The sequence below is a fragment of the Xyrauchen texanus genome, chromosome 23, assembly GCF_025860055.1.
Source record: "Xyrauchen texanus isolate HMW12.3.18 chromosome 23, RBS_HiC_50CHRs, whole genome shotgun sequence".
Classification (NCBI taxonomy): Eukaryota; Metazoa; Chordata; class Actinopteri; order Cypriniformes; family Catostomidae; genus Xyrauchen; species Xyrauchen texanus.
Window position 1 is genome coordinate 31,823,550 of NC_068298.1, and position 17,742 is coordinate 31,841,291.

Here is a 17,742-nt window from a genome sequence, read left to right on the forward strand (position 1 = left end):
TATACTCTGTCACATATATCACAGAGGGACAGAGAAATATAGCCTTCATTTTATTCATACATTAATGATAATTACACGCCGATGACTGCTTCTACACATCTATGAAACAATGTCTCTATAAAACAAGAGAATAATTATACAGGCACAGATAAATATTTTCAGTCGCTAAACTTTACTTTTTGGATAGAAAAATATTATGGACAAATAAAATGTGTAGGCAAGTAGACATTTATTTCCAAAACAAAGTTTTATGGATTATGGACAACACATATATTGTTCTAAACTATGACTTACTTAAGATGACAAGAATAAAGGAAGAAAACATTTAACTTTATGTATTCTGCAATGTCCGATTAAACGATACATTTCATGGAGATAAAATACAAAACAATGCATATATCCAGCATTACAAATAAACTCCAAACTTTGAAGCTGCCAGAGAGAAAATAACATTTGTTTTATGGATGAATTAAAACACTGAAGCTTATACAGACACAGATGTCTACCGGCAGTAGATAAACTACTAACATTTAGTAGCCACTAGGCTAATATAACCTGTCAAACAAATTGTGTATAGGCTATATGCCGTACTGACAACACTAAATAATATAATATTGTAAATAGAATCTAATAATATGTCACTGTGCACATGCACATTAAAAACACACTGTATGAAAACAGTGCTCACACTTGCCCATACACCCAACAGCACTTATCACTTTGGCCTCTGGAGGCAGTGTGTCGAATTTCAGTAAGATCAGACAGATTTCAGCTAGAGAAAAGTCAGCTGTTTCCGATTACACTGTTAGTCTGGTTTTTAGTCAAAGGTGGCCATAGCGCCCGTCCCCAGTGTGAGCAATGCTAAGGCATGTCCTGTGTATACAATGAATGTCTTTATTGCTGAGGTCCTCAAAGGCGATCTCAGTTGTGTTGTAGTCAAGGAAGTTCACTTGGACTTTTGTGGCTTTTGACCACTCTCTGCCTAACACACACATCCATTCACACTTAAACTTCCTGCCATGTGCATCATTCTAAAAATACAGTGAACACCCAGCTGCCCTGCTAGCCCGCACACTTTGACCTATCCTATACATGCGGGTCAAAATCATCACCAGGACAACAACACAACAATGCACCCCTTAACTTAGGCTGTCCTCTGGATAGTGGGGTGTATTAGCTGAGAAATCACTTGCAAAATGCATTTTAAAGTTATTGGAGTGTAATATCTGAGTAAGATCAAGCACCCAGGTGATAACAATTTCTGTTCCTTTGGGGTTCCCTTGGACAGGTTCTACTATGAGAAGTTTAACAGATTAGGGTTGGTCAAGTTACACTAAACATTCAGCACACTCCTCATCTGCCCTTGTGAGTATGCTTTTCTAATCCAACAATTCCCCTGGGACTCACTCAGAATTATCCAGCGAAAAAGACAGATAGCCCATCTGGAAATGTGCTTTCTCTATCTTGCTCTCTGTCACTTAGCTTATGGTAGTAAGAGCCCTTGCACAAATATCCTTACAAATATTCAAGTATCTTTATCACTAGAAAAAATACATGTTTTATGTGATAACTCAATGTTGAATATTTTAAATGAGGAGGTTAATAGGGTAGAATGCATTTCAAAGTGATATGGCATAAGAACTCAAACAGCAACAATGCATTTAGCTAGATCTTTTCAGATCTTCTGAAATTTTTTTTTGTTTTAATTTTTTTAATCCCTTCGTTAAGAGGATTTAATCCAAATGTATCCATCCGTTGCAACCACACACAAGCCCACGAAAGATATAAAGTGAAGCACTAATCCGGTGGGTAGATTTAGGTTTCACATTAAAAGATATGCAAACATTGTGTGTTTAGAATCACTTTAATGTTTTATCCATTATGTGTTAAAGTCTTTGACATGTTTTGAAATGTTTGAATGTGTAGTATGGTAAATTTTACATGTACAAGTTAACATGGTCACTAAATCTGCACACAGGATATAAAGAGGCTTTTTCACACTGGCATCTTCCAAACACATAGAGTGAGTGTGATACACATAGCAGGGGCGGGTGGGTATGTTACTGAGGGGGGTATTAGGAGCCCATTGTGCAAGCGCAGAAGCAGAATGAGAGGGAGGGAGGGAGTGAGGGTGAGGGGTTGAAGAGATGAGAGGAACACATCTGTTCAGGGACAGAAAAGGAGGGCAAGCAGCACGACAGAGCGAGCAAAGAGTGCAAAAGAGGAAAGAGAAAGAAGTTGCTTGAATGCGAAGAAGGTAAACAAGTCTTGTTATCACTGTTTTGAATCTGATCAATCCTTTATTTTAAAATACTCCTGCTTGTAAAATTATTTGAACTTTTATTGGTGTTTTTGAAAGTGAGACTAGAAGTTAAATGATGTATGATTTGATCTATTTTTAAGAAAAATATGACAGGTTGATTAAATAAAAATGACTTAAAGAAAACATTTTTACCCAAAGAAATGTCCTGGTTAAGCTTAATAGACAGCAATTGTGGCATAATGTTGATTACAATAGAAAATTATTTCGACCCGTCCCTCAGATGTTTAAAAATGAGCACAAGTCACGGTTATAGTAAGGCATTTACAATGGAAGTGAATGGGGCCAGTGCATAAACATTAAAATACACACTGTTTCAAAAGTATAGCCGCAAGGCATAAACATTACATGTGATAACGTGATTTTAGTGTTATAAAAATCTTTTCTACACTATTTTAGTGTGATAAAATGGCTTAGGTTACTACGTTTAGCAGCGTTGCATCATAATATTATATAATATACATAATATAGTTGTAATATTGCATATAACTTTACACAGATATTGTTAATTATAGATTTTATTACACCACAATCGTGTTAACATGTAAAATGTTTACATGTAGTGGCTACACTTTTGATACATTCTGGCCCGTATTCACTTCCATTGTAAAGTAAGTGTCTTACTGTATCTGCAGTTTTGACTTTTTTTTTTTTAAAGAAATGAGGGACGATTCATAATATTTATTCCAGTATTCAACATTATGCCACACATGCAGTTGCTTGAATTAAAGTTGTATTGAACATGGAACATTCCTTTAAATTATTTTTTTTATGTTTGTCGATTGTTACTAAAACTGTCCCATTATTTTGGGAGGAGATTAAATTGCACATGTACAGATCTAAAATGGCAACACTGTGTCCATTGTGTCCATTATTACCAACATTTATTGAGCATTGCATTTATGCAGTATATTTATACAGTATATTTATGCAGTATGCACTATAACTATAACTTGGTCAAGGTCTGATTTCTATGACACTTGCATACTTTCAAGCCTATTCACATGCGTATGTCTATTCCCATTTTTCCCATTCATTCTCATCACACCCCCTCCTTTCTTACACTGTCCTCTGTCCTTGTCCCTTGAGATTAGTTGCATTTTACTTTAATTCCATTATTCCATAACTCTTTCCTTGCCCCCCGCCCCCACATTAATTTAATTAAAGCCTCACATTCTACATGGATGCCCTGTTCTCATCCTCTGTCCCATTCAACCCTCACAATGACAACACATAAAACCGCGGCAGCCTTTTCATCCTTCTCTCTTTGACACAAGCCATCTGCACTTCAATCATGCATCTTCACAACCACACCAATCATCAATTCAATAAATATAGTTAGCAAGAAACTGGTCTGAAAGTACTTAAATTTATGCTCAAAACATCACTTGTGTGGTGAGAATAAATTCTAGCAAATATGGTGACCAGCAGTGTTTTTGCAAACAAATATAGGGATGAACTTGCATATCTACAATATATCTACTATACAACACAATCTTGTGTGGATGATGTATGCTCTAAATTGTGAATTTACAGTGCTGGTATGAACCCTCCAATTCCTCAACATTCAAGGAATGCCACTATCTCAGATTCAGCAAAGATGACGTCATTATAATCACTTCTGGAATGAGGGGGATTGGCATTTATTAATCTCTATAAAGAGATATAGTTTAAGTAAGCAGATGATCCATGCACTGTCCATAAGATGGCGATTTTTTGGACAGTAGTTGTCTTCTACATATGTGGACATACAGTGGAAGTTTATGGAACAGCTGGTAAAGATGCGCTGCCAGTCAGTTTGGCCAGTACAGTGATGTCTACTGCCTTACCCACTGTGACTCCTACAGAAGATGAGAGCATTAAACTGGTGGTGAGAATATATGTTTCAGTGTGAAGTTTGACTATTCAACATGAATTTTGAGTTGGAAAAGGATTTCAGTGTTGCAAGATTCCATTTAAAGTCAACATGAAATCGAAATGGACCCTTTTTACTTTTGTAATTGTAATTAATATTGTAATACATGTTCCTGGTCTTATTGTGCATGGTTCATCTGTGCATGTTCTCCTAAATAAAACAAATGCTTGTCATTGCAAACTTTTATCAAAATCTGAAACCATTTTTCTTTTTAGCTGACTTAAAGAACTTACTTTATTATTCCCTTTCCTTTCCCTCCACCCCCCTAGCTCCATTCTGGTTTGTAACGGCAGAGACTGTATAGACTGAGACAGGATAGAGACGTCGCATGTCATTTTTTATCAAGAACGCATGCGCATAGGCTGAAATTGTATTTTCTTAGCGCAATCTAAGCTAAAGAATTTGTTAAAAGATTTGTCCGATTTTATTGCTGATTTGAAATATGTTATGTTCACAATCTTGACGAACCATTTAGGAGATTTTGGTTTTTCCCCGTTCAAGTTCATAGAATCCATCTTTGCTTGTATTCATAGAAAAAAGCTTCCCGCAGGCTGCCCGGAGGTGTTACAAATCTGTAGTTGAATATGCTGTTACAGAATTAAACTGGGTTGCGAATGATGTTTCATGTTGACTTATATACTGTAAATAGAAAAATAAATAGAATATTTTTTAAAAGAAAACTGTTTACAAGTTGTATTTGTCTTGGCCTTTGATGTATTTAAAGATAAATGAATATTCATGCTGGAATAATGTCCCACTGCTTTCATTTTATATTCGTTTATGTATATTTTTCATATATTTTACAATGAATAATTCCAAAATTATATAGAGTATATAAAGGCTTTAATTTCTTCTTAAAGGTTTCATGTTATTCCTGCAGGACTGGCTCACAAAGTATGGATACCTCCCACCCCCAGATCCCTCTACAGGTCAGTTACAGGCCTGGACAGCTGTCACTCAAGCAGTTAAGAAAATGCAGATGTTTGCTGGCTTGGACGACACTGGAGTCTTAAGTATGTTTCACTCTTTTTTCCTTCTCACTATAAATCTTAGTTTATAACCTATGGCACGTGTGCTAGCATTGGTACACTGAGGGGTAATCACTGGCACGCCAACAATGGCGAGAGAGAAATAGACTATTTTATTTATATAAATTCAGCACCTGCATTCCAATCTACTTTTTGATGTAATCCCTCCTCATGATCACGCAGTGTGTTTTCATGAGCTGAATGGGAGGCTAAACATAATGTTAAAATGTGAGGAGACTGCAGTATACCCAACAGATTCGTGCAGCGCGTTCAAGCCATTCCAGCATCATGAGCCAGCAGCGCTTCACTTTCTGTTAATTGCTTCAGTCAGGCAGCGTGGATGACAGCCTACATTCCGTGTTTCACTTGTTTCTAATTGCTTTCAGAACAACACATAATGCAATAAGAAAAACACCACTATTAATCCTTGAGGTTTCCAACCCAGCATACATGTACACCCTCCTTAAACCATAGTCACACTTAAAATTACATTAAGCGATTGAAGAAGAAAAAACTTAAACCCACATGGAGTCTATTCAAAATATAAATTAAACCTGGAAATAAAGTTTTAGTCTCATCACACTTTAATTCTATTTAGCCTCCCTTTCAGCTCATTAAGGAGGCTAAACAGATCATGAGGAAGGATTACATCAAGATGTAGATTGGAATGCAGGTGAGAAAAACATAATATAGATAAAATAGCCTGCTCCTCTCTCGCTGTTGCTTCTGTGCTAGTGATTAAATGATTACAGTGACATAATATTTAAGATTCCACACAAATTTGTGAAATTAACTTTGTTAACTCATAACACAAAAGGACAGGTTTTCTTTCTTTAAAGCACTTTAGATGCTCTGTGAAAATTCACATGCAGGATCATGCTTATATCATAATCATCAGGTTTTGCACAAAATTTTCACTCAAACTGTTTAATATAATTTGTAATGAAAAATAAGCGTTAAATTCGAAAAATGCTACATAGAAACATTTTCACAAGGGGAAATGTCAGCACAGCCATTGACCAGGAAAATAAAAAATGTGCACTCCATGTCAAAAATGTTGCCGACCCCTGTTCTACCCTTTAGCCTACTCATGGGGCTCATGGGAGTCGGGGCCCAGCAATAACATTTTAGTCCTTGGCCTGTGAATTGAAGTGATTCAGTCTAATTTCCAGAAGGTGAAGAGTGCAATTTCTTCAGCATTAAAATACTTCCTCATACCCTGCTTAATATGCTGAGACAACTCTAAGTAAGCCATTAATAGGTTGATTTCCACAAAAAGTTCAAACAATGTGTCTCTCTTACGCTAATAAAATATTGCTCTATTTGTTTGAGCATTCCGACTAACACAACACACCAATGTATCAACCAATGGCATGAGTTTGGAGCAGGACTTTTTGTCCAAGCAGAGGCAGGTGGGGGGAGTGTTCAGGAAACCTGTTTGAAAACATTCAAATAATTGTAAAACAGCATTCAAATCATGCCATCCCAGATATCTTTCTTTCTTTTGCAGAACAAACATTTTTAGAAAAATATTTCAGCTCTGTAGGTCCTTACAATGCAAGTGAATGGTGTCCAAAATGTTCAAGTTCCAAAAAGCACATACAGGCAGCATAAAAGAAATCAATTTGACTCCAGTGGTTTAAGCCATGTCTTCTGAAGCGATCCAATCGGTTTTGTGTGAGAACAGTTCAAAATATAAGTGTAATCGAACTTGAAATCATGAACGTACCTAGAGAATGCAGTGGCAATATTTATAGTGAAAAAGGAGTTATATTTTGGTCTGGTCTCACCCAAAACTAACTGGATCACTTCAGTAAACGTGGATTAAACCACTGGAGTCATATAGATTACTTTTATACTGCCTTTATGTGCTTTTGGGGGCTTTAAAGTTTCGGTCACCATTCACTTGCATTGTATGGACCTACAGAGCTGAAGCATTCTTCTAAAAATCTTTGTTTGTGTTCTGCAGAAGAAAGAAAGTAATTTACATCTGGAATGACATGAGAGTGAGTAAATGATGAGAGAATTTTCATTTTTAGGTGAACTATTCTATAAACTATTTTCCTGTCCCATACTCTTTCCCCTCCTTTTCCTCTCATAGATGAAGAGACTCTCCAACTGATGCAGACACCCCGCTGTTCACTACCAGATGACGAAGACCAAACCATTCAGTCATCAGTGCTACACAGTGAAATGCAAAGTCAGAGGACGAAAAGGGCAGTGTCTACCTGGGCAAGGCGAAATATCAGCTGGAGGTCAGACTGATATTATAAGCCCTCCACCACCACTATGTGGGAAACCTGAATGGAATAGGTCATATTTAGAGATCAGAAGCATTTGAGGCACATACAGTATAAGAAGGCATATTACTATGTTAATTATTAGGAATTAAAACTTGTGATCATTAAACACATCATTCCAGTTCATCATTCCTTAGTCTTAACTGTGTTATTCTTTGTTTTCTTTAGGCTGCGCTCTTACCCAGCATCCTCTAAACTATCCCGTGAAACGATTCGCTCCCTTGTGTACTATGCACTAAGAGTGTGGGCCGATCCAACATTGCTTGAGTTCCATGAGGTTGTTGCTCTTCTTTTTTTTAATATATATTTGTATGTTACTACCCTGCAACTGTTACCTTAAGGAGCTATTTAAACCTGATCAAATTAGTTTTGTTGTTGTAACATAATGTAGTTAAATACTATTTTGACTTGAATCAAACCGATTAATTTAGATGTTACCACACAAAGCACATTTTTAGGTTAACACATTTTTTCAGTGAATAAAAATGTTGCCATCACCTTACTTTAAGGTTATACTGTTCAATAAGTAATTATCATTAATAATCATCTTAGTTCATTTTGCATGAAGAAACATTAAAGTGTACAACTTTTAAAGTTAAAATGTGTTTTTAATATTATATGTTGAAATTATCATTAACCAAGATTAATAAATGTTGTAAAAGTGTTGTTAATTGTGAATGATAACTATTGTATTAACAATTGTTCCCATACTGAATAAAACCTTATTGTAAGGTGTTACCAAATTATGATGCTATAGTCAGTAAATCTCTGCAAATGTGTCTATTCAATGTCTGACTACACTATCAAAGCTTTAGTAAGGTGTCAAATGATGCTGGATCCCCAATAGGTGAGAGGACCAGAGGGGGCGGATCTCCAAATAGATTTCTTGCATGGGTCCCATGGAGATGGATATCCCTTTGATGGGGCAGGTGGATCTGTTGGCCATGCCTTCTTTCCATCAGATCCAGACAGGGCAGGTGGAGTGCACCTGGATGCAGAGGAGGAATGGGCCTTCAGGCAACCAGGTAATTCTTCAAATTACTCATATGTAGGTATAGGGAAAATATACAGTCAGACTTGGCAGGTCATTTTCACATAATAATCCAAGCTCAATCAGGTCTTGTTTATTTTTATTTAATTACGGGCTGACTTTACATTATCCCACTTATGACATGGCTATTACCAAATAGATGAATAAATGTATTGAATTGCATTGAATTAATTAGATTATTATGAGAGACATGAATCTATACTGCAATGTACGAAATCAATTTTAAGTTTAGCAGCCATTGTAAAAAAATATTTGACAGCAGAATACTGCGACTGAAAAATCAGAGTCAAGTATGACAGTGAGCCCTGCTGTAGATTGTCAAGTCAAGTCATTTGGTTAATTCAACATGTGTACATTTGCACACAGCAACAGAGGGTACAGATCTGTTTACGGTTCTAGTACATGAGCTAGGCCATGCCCTCGGATTGACCCATTCTTCAGTGCGCCAATCTGTAATGCGGCCATACTACCAGGGGCCCCTGGGAGACCCACTACACTTCAGCCTAGGCCATCAAGACCTTCAGCACATCACAGCCCTTTACGGTAACTGTCATTACTTATCTTCATTAGAATCTCTGATTGTCAATTCATGGTAAACATAACTCAAGGTGTTCATGCTGATTACATTTCAGCAGAAATGCAACAGGCGTAATCATTAATCTGTTTTAACATGTTCACAAACATTTCAAACAGTCTGATATTTTGTAAAGTTCATTCTCAGCATTACTCATTTAAATAAATCAGACTCAAAGAATCTATTCTGTGTGTGTATATGTCTGTTTATGAATTTAGGTAAGAGGGGTAACCATATTCCAACTGACAGACCTCTTCTTGTAACGTATCCTGAACTCCGACAACGACATGGAGGCATACACAGACTCACACACATGTACAGACACTCACACAGCCATTTGGACAGGTAGGGGGACTATCATGAAATAAAAGTTAAATCAAATTGACCCTTATTTGCTTACTTAATACACACTCCTGGTGTTATTGTGCATGATTCAACAGTGCATGTTACTCCAAAAATATTAATATCAAAGAGTAATAACTTGATTGTGCATATCTGAATATCTTGGATAATTTTGTTTGTTACTTTTTTCTTTTGAATGTTTGTGTTAAAACTATTTAAAGTCAGTTCAAAATAATTTTATTGAAGAGAAAACATTTTGAACTGTCTCTCTCTCTTTCGTCTTTGTCTCAATCAAGTTCTGTAGATCGTTGTAACACCAGTTTTGATGCAGTTGCCAAGATTCGAGGAGAGATCTTCTTCTTCAAAGGTAGATATTTGAAGTATTCAAATATTTAGGTGAATTAATTCAACACTACATTCTTGTTCCGCAAGTAAAAATCCCATACATTTGGGAATTGATTATTATTGATAAATTATATACCTTTACAGACAGACCTACTGTGAGCTTCGAGGTTTTTAACGATGATAGATGCTTTTGCTTAAGCCATCAGTTTGCATCATTTCAACTTCTTTTTAAACAATTCCTGGCGAAGAACTATAGTACCCGTGAATCAGGGCTATTTCTAGCTATAAGCGGTATAAGCAGCTGCTCCTCTGAGCCATCAGGGGTTCCTGCAAAGAAAATATATATATATATATATATATATATATATATATATATATATATATATATATATATATATATATATATATATGTATACTAAAAGCTGTGAGTAAGACTCATCCAGCTGTTATGACTGAACAGTTATTGTTGTAGTATAGTGTAGTATAGTATAGTGGGCCCCCTTGTGGCCGGAGAGGGAAGGGAGAATGTAACTTCAAGGAGAGAGTTGTAGCTAGATGTGACAGGCACATCTACAGAGTTGTAGTTTTCTCCATTAAAAACGTTAGAAGTACAGTCTTTTTTTTCCACCTTTCAAATATGTTTTGGTTTAAATCAAACTTTGTAATATTGTGATTCAAGTCAGACCTGGGCTGCGTTTCCCGAAAGCATCATAAGCCTAAATAGATTATAAAAAACTATTGGCACCAATGGTCTCTACGATCAATTTAAGCTTATGATGTTTTTGTGTAACGCAGCCCTGGTTGGTTTGGTTCATGGCTTGGAACACATTTATAAAGTACACTTCTAGCCAAGGATTTCCATCTTCCAGTGTTCACCAATACCATCAGTAGTATAATTTCATCATAATTTTTCCCTATCTCTCACTCCTTTTGCAGGGCAGTATATGTGGCGAGTGAGCAGAGGTGGTCTCGTTTCAGTCAGGGCTGTTAGTGTGCAGAGACTTTGGTCTGCTCTTCCCTCTTCCCTGCCTCCACTACGAGCTGTTCTGGAGAGACACTCAGATCATGCCATCATCTTTATCAGTGGTCAGTCTCAAAGCATCACAAACCCTTTCAACATCCATTTTTACTCTGCTTTTATGCATGTTATGTGTTGATCAGTTCCACCCTTGACTTTCTTTGCATTGTACATGTGTGGAGGTTCCCAGGTTTGGCTGTTCAAGGATCTGTCGCTTCAGGAGGGCTTCCCTCAGCCTCTGTCAGCTCTAGCTCCAGAGGACTCAGAAGACTGTTGGCAAGGACTGCACTGGGACCTGACACAGGGTGTGGTGTGGGGGTCTCTGAGGGAGGACAGAGAGAGAGGAGAAATCCCAGAGGAAAGTGAGGTCTGGAGAGAGCTCATTGAAGGAGGAGTGAATGGAATCATCATAGAGAATGACGATGGAGATTTTAAGGGTGGGCTTTTCATTCTGCATTTAACTCTGGGTTAACGTCTTTTAAACCCCAGGATAGCTCTACTTTTAAAGGGTTTCAGGTATATGTAAGTTGTGTTCATTTGTTGTTTTGGTTTTGAAATTTTAAAACAAAACCTAAATGATGCGTTCAATTTTGGTTTTTCATTTCAAACTAAATAAGAAAATCGTTTTTTTTTGTATCTAAAAAAATTGCTGTGCCAAAGGTATCTAGTGTGAATCCGAGAATGTTACAATGAGTTCAAGTCAAGTCAAGTCAAGTGTTTTTTTATTGTCGTTTCAACCATATACAGTTAGTACAGTACACAGCGAAACGAGACAACGTTCCTCCAGGACCATGGTGCTACATAAAAACAACATAGGACAAACACAGAACCACATGAGACTACACAACTAAATAAAATACCTATATAAAATACCTAGATATACCTATATAAAGTGCACGTGCAAACATGTGCAAAATGTATGGGACAGTACAAGAAATTTCTAACAATTAACAGGACAATAGGCACAGTGAGAGACAGTGCAGTGCTGATAATAATTATTGTTCTGCTGAAGAAAGAAAGTTATACACATCTGGGATGGCTTGAGGGTAAGTTAATGAAGGATTTATATTTTTGGGTGAGCTATCCCTTTAAATCAAAAAGTTATATATTGCATTACATAACTACTGGGAGGGCAGCTGCCCTAGGGCCCGGATGAGATGGGGCCCACGATGGCAAACCAAAAGGGAAAGAAAAAAACACAGCGGGCCCGATAGGTGATAAAAAACTCCAAGGGGGAATCCTCAGCAACACCCCCTCCTGCCGGCAGGAGAATATGGCTGAGAAGGATCCCCACCCTGAAGGCAAAAAGGAGCCCGACAGGGGCTTTGCACTGGGGCCCATATGATCAACGTTATGCCACTGATGCATTACATTTTAAATTCTTGTAATTCTTGTGACTTTCGATTAAGTACTTTACTTGGGTTACACATTTTCCTAAATATTATTATACTACTAATATTATTTACGTGGTATACATATCTGTTGCGTCCCCCAACAGGCCATTGTAAGTGAGATGTTGCATGCAACAATGAAAAGGAGGAAGTATAGACGTTATTTTTGAGTTTATTAAGTGGAAAGATTTAAAAAAAAAGGATATGGGTATTGATGCTGCACTACCACCCCTGGAGTCACGAGTTTGAATCCAGGGTGTGCTGAGTGACTCCAGCCAGGTCTCCTAAGCAAACAAATTGGCCGGGTTGATAGGGAGGATAAAGTTACATGGGGTAACGTCCTCGTGGTCACGATTAGTGGTTCTCACTCTCAATGGGGCGTGATAAGATGTGCAGATTGACCGACATAGAAGTAAATAATTAGTAATTAGATTGCTTTTCAGATAAATAACAGTAATCAGTAAAGTAGCCTAATTATAATTCTAGAAAAATAATTAGTAATTTGTAGTGGATTACCTTTAATTTATCCAACCCTGCAAACATACAGTGAGAAATCTTTAGAGTGGGTAAAATTTAACAAGATTGCCCAAGATTACATTAACCCCATTTGAGAATTTAAGCTTGAATATATACAGTGCATATGGATGTATTGGGACAGCGTTTCAGAACAGCTGACTTTTGTTATCCTTTGTATCATTCAGGTTACACCTTCGTTTTCAAAGGCAATTCCTATTGGAAATTTAATTACCCAGGCTCTGCCCCTGAAGAAGGATACCCCCGACCTCTGGCCACTGATTGGCTGGACTGCCCACAGCCTTCCTCATACAGTCCTGGCGACATCTCTTTGATCTCTGACTTTGGTCGACAGGAGCTTCGTGAGCAGACAGGGCAAAGAACAGTCGACCAGATTAGACACAAAGACAAAATCTCAGAAAGAGACAAACCCCACCACTTGGACTGTCCATGCCAAAACAGGGCAGTGGCTCATAATGGACCTAATTTACTACTGCTTGTTTTATTTCTCATGACTATGACTTATTAACTTTTAGCCTACTTTAATTTTCACTGCTTTTAAGTTCATGCTTTCACTCACAAACACAACTATGAGCTATGTTCGGAATGGAATGCTTTCTTACAATTGATTACTGTGCAGTATAAGCTGATTAATGAATGCTATTTTTAAATGGTATATTTAACAGACAGCATCATGCTAAAACTTTCAAACAGTAATATCCCATATGTCACATTACCTCCTTACATTTGTCACATGACTTCATTTAGCATGTTTAATTCAGCAAGTGGCATCCAGTTACAATCTTTGAAAAAGAAAACTGTTATTTTTCCATTTTTATACAATATTGTGTATTTATGTCTTCATTCATCATTCTGGAAATGGAGGGTCAAGTCAAGAGCTTTGCATTGTGGGATACAGTGTTGTGTGCTATGTGCTCTGTTGTAAAATGCATATTTTGGCAAATATAGTTGGTCATTTGGGTACAGGTATTCCATAAACAGTATTCAAACACTGTAGAAATAGGAGTTCTATCTGCCAAGGTATTCCAAACATCGGCATGTTTCCTTGACTTTTAATCTCTAACCAAAGTCATAGGTAACAAAATATGTTAGTATTAGAAGAATTAATTGGCAATATGATTTCTAACAACCACCATACTTTTTTTTAGTACATGAAATAACATTATTACTTCAAACAACAAATCTCGTTTCTTATTTCTCTGCCCCACCACATTAAATATAAGCCTATTTTTATTAAATCATTTCTAAAGAATAAACTAATTAACTTCTGACCACTAAGACTGCATGGTAAGGACTTTGTGAAATTGTGATAAACGTGGATAATGTAACAGCAATATGTGAAGCGATAAACCAAAGATTAAAGGGTCAAAATTAAATCTCTTTCAAGAAGATTTACCTTGAGAAAATGATACTCAAGACACACGAAGGGCCATTCTGTGAAATGTATTATCCAGCATTAAACAAATGTAAATCTATACAAAGGATAAATGAACAATTTAAATGTGCAAAATGACATCACAAGATTATGGGGATTACATAGACAAATTATGGGGAGAATGGAACATTGACACCCCCCCTACTTAGGCCTCCTGAACAGGGGTGTTTCTAGAGACTCTGGGGGCCCCAGGCAGAAGGGACCTAGCGTTTCAAAGAATAATAAGACATCCATGTTTAGGAAGATAAGAAGATCATGTGTTATATAATTTTTTTCTATAATGAATCGAAATAATCCATTGGGTTCTTGGAGGAAAAGCGATTTATTCATAAAAAATGTGTGTGTGTGTGTGTGTGTGTGTGTGTGTGTGTGTGTGTGTGTGTGTGTGTGTGTGTTTAGATGTTGTACAACTGTGGGAAGTATAGTGTCAACTTCAGCCAAATGAAAAGTAAACTGTAATTTATTGCACATTTGCAAACAGTGGAAATGTCCAAACTCTTATTAATAAATACATAATAAACGCTATGTAAATGTAATTATGTTTTAAGGATATTAGCCCTCATTTTGAGCTGATATACAGTAACTTTAACTTTGTTGGGTTTTTAAAGAATAGTAAGACCATTTAATTGCATGCATTTGTTGTATTTACCTCAGGAATTTCCAGCTCCCCAAAGTCCACAGATTTCCTCACTCTTGTTTACTGGCACTGGCCTTGCAGAATCTGTTGCATCACTTCAGAAAAACCAAACATGCACATACAGTATATAAGGTACTTGTGCTGCAAAAATAGTGCAGCATTATCAAAAATCTTTCTTAGGTTCTACAATGTTCAATTTGGTGCTCTTGACTGCAGTTCTCTGCCTGTTTAGTTTGAGTCAGGCCACTCTGCCGGACTGCATGGGGATCACAACACCACTAATGCTGGAAGAGAACAACAAAAGTGTAAGTGTGGATTTGCAGCAAATGCTGTACTCCTTTGTGGTAAAAGAAGATCTGGCAAGTTAAGGAGAATACTCCAAGTTTAGTCTATTTCTCCTTTTATATCTGAATAATTGTCAAAGAGTTTTATTGCATTGACGTATTTTGTTAAAAACAGATCATGGGTAAATGGATCTTCCTTGAAGGCATAGCAGATCACCACTTGTTCACATATATCTTGAAGACGTTGAACAGCTCGTGGATAACGTTTGGCCCCAGATCTCTTGCCAACTCTGTTACCCTCAGTCAAGGAAACATGCTGTAAGATTCTTGAACATTATGATTGATATTTTTTGCATGTTTTGCTCAATTTAATCAGCTTCCTCTTTATGACCAGCATTGCAAATCATATTTTTAATATCCGATCTCCCATCCTCAGAGAAAAAGGTTATTGCTCAGACTTAATAGAGTTCTCAGTTTTGTTTTTATATTAATAAAGTTGTAATGTATAGTAAAGCACAGATAAGATATTAAAGAGATCTCATTTGTGATTTTTCATGCCTATGAACCTCCTCAGACGTGGAAAGTGTGAGTTCAGAGCTACAGAGGTAACTGTACAAGATAGCACTATTCATATCAGTGGTAAGTTAACAAAAAGCTCATTTATTTAAACAAAGACTCATGAGTTCTAATCACTAATTCATGCCATTTTATTATTTGGACTATAGAAAATGACACAATTACAGAGGGCAAGTTCCTGCCATCCTGTTTGGACTGTCTCACCATGAGCTTCATCAGCCAAATACAAAATGTCACCATAAAATCACTCTACTTCTTCAGTAAGTTACACAGCCCAAAGACACACACATTGACAGTATTCTCATCGATGAAGTTTTCCAAAATGCTAAAATAAAGAGATGTTTGGGTGTGATGTTAAACTATATTTCTCCCTTGATCCTACAGAGCGGGAAAGCAACAGAACTGAGTCTAATATGGACATGTACTGGAAGCAAGCTGAGTGTCTTGGATTTAAAAGAGATGCCCAGTACTCCTATGATGGTGTAACAGGTTAGTGTGCATGGGTTTCTGTGTAAGACTTTCCAGCACCTGCTGTTTTATCATACTGCTCAGTTTTTAAGAAGAGTAAAGATCCCTAGGCCAAATCATTACATAAGGATGTGTCTGTAAGTTAAATACAAGCCAATAAAATTGTTTAACTCCACTTGGTTGCTCAAGTCAGCCTGGAAGACTAAGTGGACAAATGGGTAATACTGTAAAAGAGTCATGGGAAATATTCACCCAAATTGGATCAGATCACTACTGTGCCAATGATTTACTACTGACCTTGCTATAAAGATCAATTTGTCAAGATAATCAATTTTATTGTACAGTTGTTGTGCTAACCCACTGGCAATCATTTTGCAGATAGCTGGCACACCTATTCAGTAAAACACATTTTTCACATTCTCATTGCAGAACTCTGTCATGAGGCCAAGGACAACTCATCTAACCAGAGGTCCAATTTGGACAAGTCCGATCAATAAATAATGAACATATAATAATTTGTATTAATGGAATAAGACAAACACTGTGCAAGCATTAAAGTATATACATTCACAGATGTTAATTCTAAGAGACTCTAACAAAACATACTGTATGTTTATTTGATATATGTATGTCATAATGGCCATTAAAGTATACATAATGACGTAAGTATACATTGTGGTTTATTTATTTTCAAACACCTTTGACCTCCAAATGGTTATGTTTATTTCTATATGAGCACTGCTCTTTCATCAACCCCTTAGTTTTTTAAATAAAATCAATAAATCGCTAAAAATAAATCACATAAAAAAAATCTAAATCAACAAAACCAGAAAATACCTGATTGCACCAATGACCAATTATTATGGCCTCATTATGCACACTGTAATCACTCAAATAAAGTTGTCCAAAATAAATATTTCTTGAAATGTCAAATTTTGGGCTCATAACTTGCATATTTAAGTTAAGTTCATTGGAATTATTTATCTTAAAAATCTAGAGCCATAAGATTTTTTGTGTTAATAACTCAGAAGTCTGAGTGCAAAACTGAGGCTATGGGAATACTTATAATCCCTTGCACTTTAATTATTTAATTATGTTTCTAAAGGGAACTTATGGGGGCTAAAATTCATAGAGGTTTTATCTCTTTTGTTGTATTTATGTTGTTTTGTTGCAAATAGTTGTTTCGTGTGATGTCACCATTAGGGTGATCTGTCCCTTTTGTTCAAGTTAGTTCACATTGTGCATGTGCAGCTAGAGTACAGGTAGTATATGTATTTCAGTGGAGAATTAAGTTTATTTAGTGATTGATGTAGAATTGGTTATAATCTTCATTATTCAAGCTGTGTTATTGTATGATCTAAATTTGAGTCCATTAAACTAAAATGATTAAGTAGAAAACAATATTCATCCAGCAAATCTGAGTTAAGTATACTTACATCTAGTTACCTGAACTTATAGTTAAGTTCATTCTGTATGAACACCAAGTTAAGCAAACTTAATTATAGAAGTTACAGGGACACCAGT

General features: G+C 36.5%; 2 protein-coding genes across 2 annotated transcripts; both read left to right on the forward strand.

The window, feature by feature from the left end:
* Nucleotides 1-2,168: 2,168 nt before the first annotated feature.
* Nucleotides 2,169-14,363, forward strand: mmp17b (matrix metallopeptidase 17b). The gene is made up of 12 exons (XM_052089256.1): nucleotides 2,169-2,257; nucleotides 3,857-4,190; nucleotides 5,116-5,248; nucleotides 7,365-7,518; nucleotides 7,732-7,840; nucleotides 8,411-8,588; nucleotides 8,981-9,157; nucleotides 9,407-9,533; nucleotides 9,827-9,897; nucleotides 10,812-10,961; nucleotides 11,076-11,330; nucleotides 12,986-14,363. The coding sequence occupies exons 2-12, from the start codon at nucleotides 4,026-4,028 to the stop codon at nucleotides 13,324-13,326; spliced, it is 1,860 nt and encodes a 619-aa protein (XP_051945216.1). The 5' UTR covers nucleotides 2,169-2,257; nucleotides 3,857-4,025; the 3' UTR covers nucleotides 13,327-14,363.
* A 653-nt stretch (nucleotides 14,364-15,016) lies between these two features.
* On the forward strand, nucleotides 15,017-16,884 carry LOC127617315 (saxitoxin and tetrodotoxin-binding protein 2). Its single transcript, XM_052089290.1, has 6 exons — nucleotides 15,017-15,195; nucleotides 15,350-15,492; nucleotides 15,749-15,813; nucleotides 15,900-16,010; nucleotides 16,135-16,239; nucleotides 16,648-16,884. The coding sequence occupies exons 1-6, from the start codon at nucleotides 15,079-15,081 to the stop codon at nucleotides 16,713-16,715; spliced, it is 609 nt and encodes a 202-aa protein (XP_051945250.1). The 5' UTR covers nucleotides 15,017-15,078; the 3' UTR covers nucleotides 16,716-16,884.
* Nucleotides 16,885-17,742: the final 858 nt, after the last annotated feature.

Excerpts from the sequence above, each read along its gene's own strand:
- mmp17b (XM_052089256.1), top strand. The coding sequence starts at position 4,026 with ATGGCGATTTTTTGGACAGTAGTTGTCTTCTACATATGTGGACATACA. Across the intron at positions 7,519-7,731 it reads AGGCGAAATATCAGCTGGAG|GCTGCGCTCTTACCCAGCAT; the intron begins GTCAGACTGATA and ends TGTTTTCTTTAG. Across the intron at positions 10,962-11,075 it reads TGCCATCATCTTTATCAGTG|GTTCCCAGGTTTGGCTGTTC; the intron begins GTCAGTCTCAAA and ends ACATGTGTGGAG.
- LOC127617315 (XM_052089290.1), top strand. The coding sequence starts at position 15,079 with ATGTTCAATTTGGTGCTCTTGACTGCAGTTCTCTGCCTGTTTAGTTTG. Across the intron at positions 15,493-15,748 it reads CTCAGTCAAGGAAACATGCT|ACGTGGAAAGTGTGAGTTCA; the intron begins GTAAGATTCTTG and ends GAACCTCCTCAG. Across the intron at positions 15,814-15,899 it reads TAGCACTATTCATATCAGTG|AAAATGACACAATTACAGAG; the intron begins GTAAGTTAACAA and ends TTTGGACTATAG.